The sequence below is a fragment of the Tachypleus tridentatus genome, chromosome 4, assembly GCF_004210375.1.
Source record: "Tachypleus tridentatus isolate NWPU-2018 chromosome 4, ASM421037v1, whole genome shotgun sequence".
NCBI lineage: Eukaryota > Metazoa > Arthropoda > Merostomata > Xiphosura > Limulidae > Tachypleus > Tachypleus tridentatus.
In genome coordinates, this window is record NC_134828.1 from 77,003,039 (window position 1) to 77,016,452 (window position 13,414).

Consider the following 13,414-nt stretch of genomic DNA (forward strand, 5'->3'; position numbering starts at 1 on the left):
AATCTCGAATTTATTTTTAATAAGTTCAAACACAAATAATGGTTGGCTACCTTATGGAGTCTTAAAGGTCCTTTGTGCTGTTAGTTCAACAATTCAGTTATACAATGTTTTCACGTGTTTTGTGTGAATGGAAAAGCAGAGCACGAAATCAGCATTGGATAAAGAAGCAATAGTCGTGTAGAGTCAACCTGATACAGGGATAGAAAAAACATTGAATGTGAAAGTTTGGTTGACACAGAAAAGTCCTATTACCTCCAAATCACATAAAATTGGGCTTGATAAAAAGTTTTGTAAAGACCTTAGACAAAGATGGCAACTAGTTCGAGTGTCTATGTGAGTAATTCCCAGCTCTTTCAGAATCGAATTTTAGAGAAGGAATTTTTGTTGGGCCTGAGATTAGGGAATTAACTTCAGATGAACAGATGGAAATGACACAGGAAAGTTGAAAAATAAATGTGTATTGTTCTTAAAGACGTTATTGACAAGTTTTTATAAAACAAGAAGGATCCAAATTACGAAAATGTTGTCAATAAATTAAAGAGTTAGGCTGCAACACGAGCTTGAAAATTAATTTCTTACATATTGACTATTTTCCTGAAAATTTGGGGCAACAGTGAAGGAAAGGAGAAACATTTTTATTAAGATATCAGGGAAGTGGAAAAAAGGTAACAGGAAAGGTAGAAAATCAGCATGATGGCGATGTGCTGCTTTTTCTTTCCGATTTGTAAAGAAAAATCCTTAATCGATTGAAGAAACAGAATATTATTTTTGAAATATGCGTTGCTGGATTATAAAAAATCCGTTATTAAAAATGTTTTTTATGAAAATTAAATTTGCAGGCCTGTGTAATTAGTTTCCTTGAAATTATGATTATTTGCACTTCGTCTATTACCCATTCCACTTGGCCCCCTACTATTACAGCAATAAGTCTATGGATTTACAACTCTAAAATCAAGGTTTCTATTTCCCTCGGTGGGCTCAGCAGATAGCCCGATGTAGCTTTGCTATAAGAAAACACAAACCCATTCCACTTAAACGTATTTATCATTTGAGTGTGAATTTATGACAAAGAGCTTAACCATAGACAGAAGAAACAAGTAATATAATGGACCCATAAAATTATTTCTTCTTTATTGCTGAGGAATAGTTGTTTTCATCATATAGATATCATGCATAAATATGCATGAATAAAACTAATTGGTACAAATTGCGGGCTTTATACATGGGATTACAAAGTAACGGAGCCAGATAAGCACCATGCAACTGTGAGGGCGCTATAAAATTGAGGGTAAAATTCAATATCTGATCAGATAATAATAGCCCAAGAGTTAGCGGTAGGTTCTGTTGATAATTTTCCTTTTACTCCTATAACATTTGAAAAATTAAATACGCCTGTTATGGAAAATACGAAACCATTAGAAACCAACGGTGCCAAAAGCTATTATTTTGAACACACCGCAGATTAACTGCTTGTTTGGATGATTATATATGAAAAATATAAGTAATAATGAGGGGCAAATAAACATTTTATTTTTTTCTTTATAAATAAAATTACCTTTTGACGTAGAATGTTTCAATAATTTCATTTTATTTATTGAAATTAATTAGTGAAGATAAAAATATTAAGTGATTAAAATTATTTTTCGTCACGAAAAACATCATTACATACCAATTATAACTGAACTATACAGTAATGTAGTGCAAAATATCTTCATAATTACTATAGAACTGTTACACAATTTTTAGAAGTGATTTAAAGTAATTTTGATTTTTCTACGATGTGTGATTAGTGATTTAGGTAAAAAATATTATTTAATATTTTTAGTATTATACAGCACATTTATCATCGTGCTGGTTCAAAAACTAAAGAAATGCTATCTAGTTGGACCTCTGTATCAATATAATTTTATTGTAATATTACATTTCTGTATACATTACCTTATTCTATAATGGAAGTGTAGAAAACAAAACCTAATTAAACTACGTTTTATCCTTTATATTTCTGACGATAACAAATTGCCTCCTAACATTGTGCTTACATTTCGTATTCGAACTTTTGTCATTTTTGAAGCAGTTCAACTCTTTCTCCGGTTTTTGATAGGTTGCATGGTTAAGAGTTGAGAGCAAGACTATCTTAACCATCCATCATCATGTCATTACGAGGAACTATAGAGTTAACCTTGATTACAATGACCAGAATAGATGGGTTCTTCAAATAAAAAATGCACAGGAATCAGATCGAGGATTCTATATGTGCCAGATAAACACGGTGCCCATGAAGAGTCAAACTGGATATTTGGAGGTGGTTGGTAAGTAGAAAGACGTTTGTTGTTTTAAAAATGTTGAACACAGTGACTATACGTGATAACACTGCTTATGCACTTTGGCCATTAGAAGATTTATAAGTTTGTTTCGAATTTCACGTAAAGCTACACGAGGGTTATCTGCACTCGTCGTCCCCAGTTTAGCAGTTTAAGACTTGAGGGAAGGCAGCTAGTCATAACCACTCTCTGCCGACTCTTGGGCTTCTTTTTATCAACAAATAATGGGATTGACCGTTACTTTATAACGCTCGACGGCTAAAAGGGTGAACATATTTGGTGAGATAGAGATTCGAGCCCATGACGCTCAGATTGCGAGTCAAACGCTCTTACCATCAGAAGAAAATATTATATTCAGAACTATTTATGCATTTAAATGAGATAATGAGTGTTCTAGTGTTAATCTTGGACGTTAATAAATGTTCAAAATAATTGTACTAATTCATCGTCAAACACAAATCAAAACCGTCAGTTAAAACTTAAGTAAAATCACGAACATGTTATTGGTATGCAGAAACACACATGTGTTTTTAACATTTTATTTCCTTACTTCGACTTATTCTTCACAATTTACCCCAAAACTTCAAAATAAAGGTTTTAAAGAAATTATTTAGGATTGGTAGGTGTTTAAGCAGTGAAGGTACTTTATATTTTACTTTGAATATTAATGCATTTGGAAAATATGCACCAGGAGATAAAAACACCATGTTTTTCAGTGAGCCGATAAAACCATGTAGTTCTCGATGTATTAGTATGAATTCTAGACGTTTAATTTGTAAGGCATCGAAGTGGTGAATTAACAACATACGATCTTATTTTTCATTAAAAACATTAGATTCTTTTCCAAACGCAGACAAGTATTTTCACAATAATCAAGAATAAACTTGCTTGTTGGTATTTAATTGTATCACGCTGTGCATGTGAAGCAGCAAGCAAAAATAAATTATAAGTATAAAAAATCAGTTCTTTGCATCCTGTGTTCCTGAGAATTAATCAGAAGAAAAACCTAACCTAATGTCTGAAAACATTAGTTTTACAATACATGTGCTGTATCAACATTTTTTCTTTATATAAATACTGTAAAGCAGTGCAATAAGCAATAGTAGCGGCCTCCTAAATTCATTATTCTTTTTTGAGTGAAACGCATATTTAGTGAGTTAAGTGTTACACAGTTTTTTTGCAAACGAAATAATTAAAATAGTTACATAAGAAAAGTACGCAACTGAATAAAAGGAGTTTTATTGTGATAGTTAAAATACAAAATGCTTGCTCAATTGTGAACGTTTTCACAGAAAAATTTATTTTCAGCAGAAGATGTTGGTCCTATATAAACTGGTAAAGGTGTCATCACATCACCTTGAATATTAAGCTAAAACCTTGAGTTATAGAGTCAAGTTACCGTTCTTAAGAAATTTAGGCCTGGCATGGCCAAGTGGTTAAGGCATTCGACTCGTAATTCGAGAGTCGCGGGTTCGAATCTCCGTCACACCAAACATGCTCCCCCTTTCAGCTGTTGGGGAGTCATAATGTGACGGCCAAATCTACTATTCGTTGGGAATAGAGTAGCCCAAGAGTTGCCGGTGGATGGTGATGACTAGCTGCCGTCCTCCTAGTCATACGCTGTTAAATTAGGGACGTTTAGTGTAGATAGCCCTCGTGTAGCTTTGCGCGAAATTCAAACCAAACCAAAGTAATTTCTGTATTATCTTTCTTACACAAGTCTTCCACTGGGACAGCTGTAAGTCTACAGGTTTACAACGCTAAAATCAGGGGTTCGATTTCCCTCGGTGGATATTGCAGGTAGCTTGATATAGCTTTACTATGAAAAAAAATACACATTATTTTACACAATCACTTTAGCCATGTTACAAAATTATATAACTTTCGCATGAGTCTTTGTGAAATAGATATATATATATTAGTAAAATATTCTTGAAGTCCATTCACTTATAAATTACCTTAGATTTTGCTTTTTAATAAGATGAGGTGAAAACTATATTTTTCTTTAGCGTAAATGGTAGTGTTGAAAATATATGGAAGAACAGTTTTTTAACAGTAAATGACGGCCTTGCAGTTAAAATTCTTTTTTTTGTTGTTTCTTATGAGTTGCTGAATAAACAGATCACATGTATCTCAATACATTTTCAGTAAATTTGAAAGAGTTGTTTCGAATTGCAAAACTGTGGACTTACAATGCTACAAAACGGGTTTTGATAGCCGTGGTAGGCAGAACACAGATAGCCCATTTTGTAGTTTTGTGTTTAACTACAAACAAATTGCAAAATCTATCATGTCTGTCTAGTTGAACTGCATATTAAAACACTTTTAGTTATATTTTGAAATTAACTGAGACGTAAACACAATGATGGTTAGAAAAAACAAAGAAGTAATTATATCTTCTAAAGATGTTTTATAGAGATTTGAGAAACTTCTTAGTATGCCTGTAAACAGAAAGCATCCGTTTTATATTTTATTCGAGTTTATTCTTATATGACTACATCAAAGCATATAAATACGAAAAAGTCGTAACTTTGTACAGAAAATATTTAACATGTTGAACAAATTAAGTCCAATTAAGATAATGATGAGAAAAACTGAAGCCTTGATACCTAACAAGCTAAGCTTAATGAACTAAGTGTATCGATTTTCTGGTACCAAACGTGGAAGTTTTAAAGAAAACACGTGATGTTAAATTAGAAACTGTAGTTACTTCCCAGCTTTCGACAACGAAAGATGTAACAATTTGAACTACAAACACAAGTTTTGTCTGCCACTTTTTTTTTTGGAATTTCTGTCAGAAGAGAGATTTAATGAAATGGAAGAAACATTTCGTTGAAGCGAACCTAATGAATATTTTGAAAAAGTTACAGAAATTATTTGAAATGTATAATGGGGATACATAAAACAATGTCACCTGGAGAGTTTTTGAATCCACTCTAGTGGCTTAGCGAAATGTTTGCGAACTTGCAACTTTCGATATTCTTGCTGGACAGAGCACAAACAGCCCAATGTGTAGCTTCGCGCTTAACTAGAAACAAACAAGCAAAGTTATTAGAATATCTAAAAAATAACGAATTGCAGTAATCGCCTTGGAGACAATGCAAATAATTGAAATAAAACACACTACTTTTTAGTTTTGAATTGTATTAATTAAAAGAAAATACTGTGTATATCTTATTAGTACTACGAAGAAAACGTAGATGTGGTAAAAAGGCAGTTTTTTCTTATGGTGTATAAATTAAAATAAAAGTTGTCATTTGTTATTATGTACAGTTGGTTTATAGAGGTTTATAGAGGGTTATTCGTAGTTTATGAGAATGATATGCACGCGCTAATTAATGCAGTGGAATGTCACCATAGATGCGAGACGTGGAGCCACAAGCGACATATTTGGCATGTATGTTTTAAGACCGTAAGAGAGAAAGGACAGAAGAATGTATACCAATATATCAATCTCTCTTTCAATAGTAGGTCTCACCAGACAGAGTAATTGCTGAGACACTATGAACAACATCTGTAATGTCGTGAACTGGATTAAGTTGACGAAATATATTGATTATTAATTTTATTTAATCGATTTATAAATCAGGAATAGAATAAATATTAATAGCACAATAATATTTACTTATTTCGCTACCAATAATATTTTTACAAATGTTTATTTTTATTTGAATTAACTTCACTTGTCATTCAGAAGAACCAACGCAAATGGCTCAAGCCATACAGCGTCAAAAGGATTGTTTGTTTGTTTTGAATTTCGCACAAAGCTACAAAAGGGCCATCTGCGCTAGCTGACCCTAATTTAGCGGTGTAAGACTAGAGGGAAGTCATCACCTCCTTCCGCCAACTCTTGGGCTACTCTTTTACCGACAAATAGTGGGATTGACCGCCACATTATAACGCCCCACCGTTGAAAGGGCGGACATGTTCGGTACGACAGGGATTCGAACTCGCGACCCTCAGATTACGAGTCGAACGTCTTAACCTACCTGGCCATGCCGGGCCCACGCGTCAAAAGGAGAAGATTACTTTACCAATTCAAGGAATTTACGTGTAAAAGTAAAAGTTTGTTCTACAATTGGATCAAGTCATATAGCGTCAAAAGGAAGATTACCAATTCAAGGAACTTAAGAGTGAAAATTAAGTTTTGTTCCACAATTAAATCAAGTCATATAGCGTCAAAAGAAGATCACCAATTCAAGGTACTTAAGAGTGAAAGTTAAGTTTTGTTTCACAATTGGATCAAGTCATATAGCGTCAAAAGAAGATTACTTTACCAACTCAAGGAACTTACGTGTGAAAGTAAAAGCTTGTTCTACAATTGAATCAAATCATATAGCGTCAAAAGGAAGATTACTTTACCAATTTAAGGAACTTAAGAGTGAAAGTTAAGTTTTGTTCCACAGTTGGATCAAGTTATATAGCGTCAAAAGGAAGATTACTTACCAATTGAAGGAACGTAAAAGTGAAAGTAAAAGAAATTTATAAAAATATGTGAACTATACTATATCTTCTACATCTAGTACCAACGTGTTCTTTCGCCTAATACCAAGGCTTATGAGTTCGACGACAAATTATCTTCCTTTCGACAGCTCAAAGCCGCTACGCGTAAACGTATTGCCAAGATAAATGCGTTCTAGAACTCTCTGAGGAATAATTTTCGTACACTGTAATTATTAAATAATATAGATCTAAAGTACATTTCCAAGAAAAAAGCTTTTATTGTTCTATATAGGAGGGATAAAAATGACTCAGTTTGTTTAGAGGAGCAACAAGCTCCGAAACTAAAAGACTTAGTCAGTCTAGATCAATATCATTATCATCAAATTGACAATTTTAGTTACAAAAGAGAATCTTTCTGTTTCCTCCCCCCACATTTTTACAATGAAGCTGAGCATGTCTCGTGGTGCTGTTGATAATAAACAGGGATTTTAAGTTGAAAAACAAAAAAAATAAATGTTTAAAAGCTCTCAGCTATATCTGAAAATCAAAATCTTTCACAAAAATAATGAGTGAAGCTATTAAAACTACAGAAATTCGTTTATACAAAAAATTTCAGCTGCTCTTAAACAATTTCAATGGACTTTTGTGACTTCGGCTTTCTTACACATGATCTTAGAAGCCGATGTCCACGTACATGGGGAAATCTTACTAAAATGTATTGTCTTAGAAGAACTTGCAGAAATTTGATACAGTGGAAAGTGCAGTATTGAACAGTGGTGTGTGATCATACCCACAAGAATGAGCATGACCAAAGATAGAAGTAGTAACTACAAGGCACTAATAGTACTGGAATATTACAAAGTGCGATTTATTCTCAGTGTCTTTTTCAAAGATTGTGAACTATTTTTAAGGGAGAACATTTTAACCACTAGTAAATATCGTTTGAGTTTTACAGCCCTGACAAGAAATGTGTGAAAGGAGGTGGTCTCATATTAGAGATCTCACGCAGGCTGAGTTCAGATTCCTTTTAGCTGACTGAAACATTGTCTTCCATCAACTGCTCTTATCATAATATAATAGGATTAATCTTCTAGTTGTAAACACTATATTTTTATTCGTTTCTTTACGGTATTTGTGAAGAAAATAATGTAATTGCGAAACGTTTGGCCGGAAATAAATAAGACTGTGGTTCGAAAATTATTATAATATTCTTCTACTTGGAACAAACGCCAAGGGATATATATAAAGAATGAGTGTTTAATGTTACAAAAAAACTAATACTCCTGTCTTATAACAAATATAATTTATTATAATTACGCTTTTTCAGCAAAAGGTATAAACACTAACAATAATTTATTAAAACTATTTGAAGACATTTTCTGCTACTCGTAATATATTGATTCTGGTACTAACGACGTTGTCTATACAGAAATACATTCGAAATTACTGAACATATTTGAGTATATTTTGAACAAAACTAAATAAGTTTAGAAGAATGTTTATAGAATATCAAATAACAATACAGGCTATCAAAAATTATCTTACTTTTAAGGTAAACATTGCGATGGAAGAAGACATTACCTGACGTGGTTTAAGTTCATAGATGGTCATACTAGCAAATTAATTTTCGGTTTCATTCTTCAATACTATTGTTGTTCACATGTTCTTTTAACGAAACATAGAGAACATATGTGATCTGACATATATACATTTATGAAAAACGGAATAAAACGTACTTAGTGTACATATCTATATTTACATACACTAAATAAAAATCGAGAGAGATAATAACGTTATCAAATTCAAATTGTTTGATTTAAATTTGTATACTTCTTACTTTCCACTGTTTGCTAGGCGTATTTAATTTTATATTTTAATCTACAAGTAAAATATCTTACACTGATGAATTACAACCCTGTATCTCTTTTTTTTCTTGCTCTTGACATTGGTCGTTGTTAGATTTACACTAATAATCACATTAATATTACATTTGTTGTTACTCTTGTAATTTGATTAATATCACCTGCTATCTTTCTGATATACAAGAGACGAAAACTTAAAGAAAAAAACCGTAGAGATGAACTTAATATTGTAAAATCAGATTTTTTAATGGGCAAATTAATTTTCTACAATTTTTGTTCAACCTTCTTCGGTTTGGTCCACCTATTGAATTTAACCATCTGAATATAAAAACAAAACAAAAAGTTTACACGAATCTTGAAAATTATAAAAGAAACAATATAAAACAGTCTTTTTGAGTTGTAAATTAATTATTTCTTCAAATGCCTCAAATTGAGGTGTCCGTTTCTAGAGTAATTCTATTTTTCAGTCTAATAAAACATGAAACGACAGTACCAGTTATTTGTGTTTTAAATTAAATCAAACTAATTAGAACAGGCAATAATAGACGACCAAAGCACGCTCACGAGAGAAATGTAATTAGATTTTTATGTTTACAATACAAAATGATGAAGAAGAAAATTTAACTTCCTTATTCTTTCAACATCACTATACAATAAAAACACTTTCTCTATGTCGTTTTTACAAGTATTCTACGATTCTGACGAAATTGTAAAACTTTATTTTTTGTTATCTATTTTAGTGCTAGGCTTAAAGAGACATCATGATAATAACATAACATTTAGCTTAAGGTTAACATTTAGAAACTTATATATAAGTGTGGTTTTGTTTGTTTGGTTTGACTTGAATATCGCAGAAAGGTACTCGAGAGCTATCTGCGCTAGCCGTCCTTAATTTAGCAGTGTAAGACTAGAGGGAAGGCAGCTAGTCATCACCACCCATCGCCAACTCTTAGGCTACCCTTTTACTAACGAATAGTGGGATTAACCGTCACATTATAACGCCCCCACGGCTGAAAGGAGGAGCATGTTTGGTGTGACGGGAATTCGAACCCGCGAACCTCGGATTACGAGTTGAGTGCCTTAACCACTTGGTCATGCCGGGTCTATAAGTGCGGTAAAATAGCGGTAATGATTTCACGAAACATATAAACCAAATTTCTCATTATTTGTAGTACAACCTTACTTATGAGCAATCAATATTACAACTCATCCACTCTCTTCCTAAGTGGCTTAGCGGTAAGTCTGAAGGCTTATAATGCTAAAAACCGGGTTTCGATACCCGCAGTGAGCATACCACATACAGGTCATTATTCAGCTTTGTTCTTAAAATGAAACAATCAAACAACTCTGTCTTAGAAACGTTAATGGAGCGAACCTGAAAAGAAAGGCAGTGCCGATTTCCTCATTGAAAAAAGTAAATTAAAAAGAATACTATGAAATTAAATCAAATCATCATCAATTGTACAAATTTAAGTCATTTATTGTGGAAACAAAGATAAAAATATTGTAAATGTTTCTTAATACTGCCTCTTTATGACTTTTCGTGACAAATCTTTATATTTGCGTAGTCTTTGCTATGTCACTAATTTTGTAAGGGTAAGAGATGTAAATATAAAAACATATGTTAAATGTAACAAGATTAAAATTTTTTGTGTAATATGCAAAAACCAAAAGCAACGTAGGAAAGAGACGTTGAATAAACTAATATGGAGGACGCCACCAGTCACCAGTTAAATATTTTATAGTAACAAAGACTGTATTTTTTTTAAAAATAACAAGTTATAATATTTCGTCAAAATAATGAGCAAAGCTGAATTTATAAAAACTTCAGCTTTTTTCCCCCTAAACTAAGAAAAATATTTACAATCGACAGAAATACGTTAATTGAATATCAACGTGTTTATCAGAAAATAACAACTGTGTGTAGATTGTAGTTCTATCGTACCAAATTACAAATACGGTAATTGCTTACATTTCTGAAAACTGGTTACCAAGATATATCTCATATGAGATGATTTTATTCTGGCAAGCCTCCTCGAAAATCCAAATGATCAAAAACGTCACTATTCAAGAAGATTTAGAAAAAAATCTAATAAACGTCACAGCGAATGAAACAAAAAAAAAAACAACAGAAAGGAACGATGATTTAGCCAAAAAAAAAGTAAAATTTCTCATTACTTTAAACGTAACCACCTAACATCAATTTTATGTCAGATCTACAGAGCATGCCTGGACATGCGTATGTACCAGGTCAATCCTTAGAACATTTAAAACCGACGTTAAAGTAAATCACTTTTCTTCAACCTTTGAATTAAATCATCCTTTTTAGTAGCCGCAATTAAGTTACAGCCAAGTTTTCGAATCTTTAATAAACTTCGTCATTTATCTGTTGTAGTCGTTAACCTCATAGGTACGCAACTGTTCGCAGGAATTGCATCGAGTGTAAGGCTAAACTTGATATAGATTTTAATATAAAGGTGAATGCATTATTTAGTTCTTTAATGATTTAGGAATAGGCTACATCCACGAATCGCTTTATATTTCAGAAATATACGAAAACTGTGAACTATCGTTTATAACGATAAGCAGCAACGTGTGCAACAAACTCTGTTATATTCTTATCAAACACATTCCACTAATTTCAGATAATAACATTATTTTCATACTAAATCTTTCTCATAATCATTTGCATATTTCTGCAAAGCTGTTCGTTACATACATAGATATACACAAGTGTTAGGAAACTACTTAATAATGCCATCTGCATCTACCTTTGGCATTACTAGACGTATCTACAGAAATAAGTGGTCTCATTGTCAGCAGTTTCCGGTTTATTTTATCCGGAAGTATTTCTTTAAATTTATGAAAACGTGGCACGCCAATTTTTCCTATTTTATCGTGGCAAAGAACAGGAATTCAGAAGCAGAAATGACAGATATAGTTCTCTTTATCCAATTATGAAAAAAACTTCATTACAGTTAGAGAGTGCTTTCAACTGAAGTAAAAAAAATTACCAATGGATTTCTCGTTTCTCATTACTTTATTTTCTTCATCATTAAGAGTTAGTAATATTCTAGTCGTCATGTTGGCCATTCAAGAAAAAGTGTGATTTATTTTATTACACTGGACTAAGTTTCATAATAAATGTCACATTTTCTGCGGACATGTGCTTATTAAGAGAATACGAGGTGTTTTAAATGAAAAGGCATGAAAGTAAATGTTAATGTTCTAGGAGCAAGTAATTTGCAGTTGTTAACCTAATATTTTTCGTACAAAATATTCAGCGGAATCGTATAAACTCTATAATTTAGAGATGATTACGAGGTCACACTTTTGAAATCACCATATAACTTGTTATTAGTTTCATTCCTCTACCTCAAAAACCAAATATTTGAAATAACTACAAGGAATGACTACATTACTTACAGATATCAAAGGTGATAATTATAACATGTGTATTGATTAGAAGCTCAAGCGGGTTTAGTGAGACGGAAAATAGATAAAAATATTCATTTTGTAAAGAAGGCTTTCGTACAACCCTTTGTTTAACGAATTTTATAATGGTGTCCAGTATTATATCTGCAGACGGAGTGTGAAGTGCTTCGGTTGTTCTCATGTGAAAGCAGTTTCCACTAGTGAGCAAAATGACAATGATATGGCGGATATAGTGTGGACAAACTGATACTGACTTGGTTTTTTTTGTAGCACAACGCTACACAATTGGTCATTTGTGCTCTGTTCACTATAGGCATCAAATCCCGGTTTCTAGCGGTGTGAGTTCACAATCATACCGCTATGCCACTGAGGGGCACGAAATGATAGCAGCACGTTCTTCTGCTGTGAAAAACTAGAAAGGACTGAGTAAATAGTTTGGTGGGTAAAATATAATAAGGCTAAAACTATTGGCTTGTGACAAATAACAAATATTTCAGTATTTCTCAATCTTATCAAGATTATAAATGTAATAATGACATAGCCTGGTTTTCTTAAACTAATAAAATCTCCTGAAGAAAAGCAAAGAACGAATATGAATAATTTATGTTACGATGAGCAATTAGAATTTATGTATTGGTATTTCTAAACAGAAAGGCAGCTCATGACAATAATTTCATTCCCGGTTGTTTGAAAAACAGTTAAAGTTGCCAGATGTAGGATAATCCATTCCCAACACAATAAGCATTTTAATTTTGAAATGTTAAATTAATTTTAACTCTAAAGAAAGAAGAATGCTTTGTACAGTCGAAGAATGTTTAGGTTCGATAGTGGTTACAAAAACAACAAAGAGAAGTATGAAGATATGAACAAACAGCTGCAAGTTCTTCTTGTTAGATACAATTTAGATAACCAGATTGACTTTCTACAAGCAATAGCTCGTAACAAAAAGTTCGAAAATTTGTTTAATATATGCCACTTTTAGTGTGTTTTTTTACATGGGAAGTGAAATTACCTAGAACAGGGCTAAACACCAAGGTTCATACATAGCCATTCTTATAATAGAAATATTAATCAGAAGGATGTCAATAAAATAACTTCCCTCATCGACAACGTTGTTACTCTTAACTGGGCATGGGATTAGTTGTTACTTTTATAACAACTTCACACCTTACCATACGGAATTCTTTAGACGTTTATCGTGACTTTTCTTTATTGGAGTTTATTTGAAAGAAAATTACATTTTGTAACGATAATTAACGTGTTCATGGCCTAAGTAAATAGAGTTGGGTATAATTAATGTGTTATAGCTATGAAGAAGAGCATTCGTGGCTTCAGTAAACAGAATCGGGTGTA

At 32.4% G+C, this 13,414-nt stretch overlaps 1 protein-coding gene across 2 annotated transcripts in view; it reads left to right on the plus strand.

Annotated features, from left to right (window-relative positions):
- Positions 1–13,414, plus strand: part of LOC143249487 (lachesin-like) — a 128,317-nt gene that overhangs the window by 83,762 nt on the left and 31,141 nt on the right. For both annotated transcript variants that reach the window (XM_076499413.1, XM_076499414.1), the window contains exon 3: positions 2,102–2,309. In XM_076499413.1, coding sequence (XP_076355528.1) covers positions 2,102–2,309 — 208 coding nt within the window. The remainder of the gene's footprint in view (positions 1–2,101; positions 2,310–13,414) is intronic.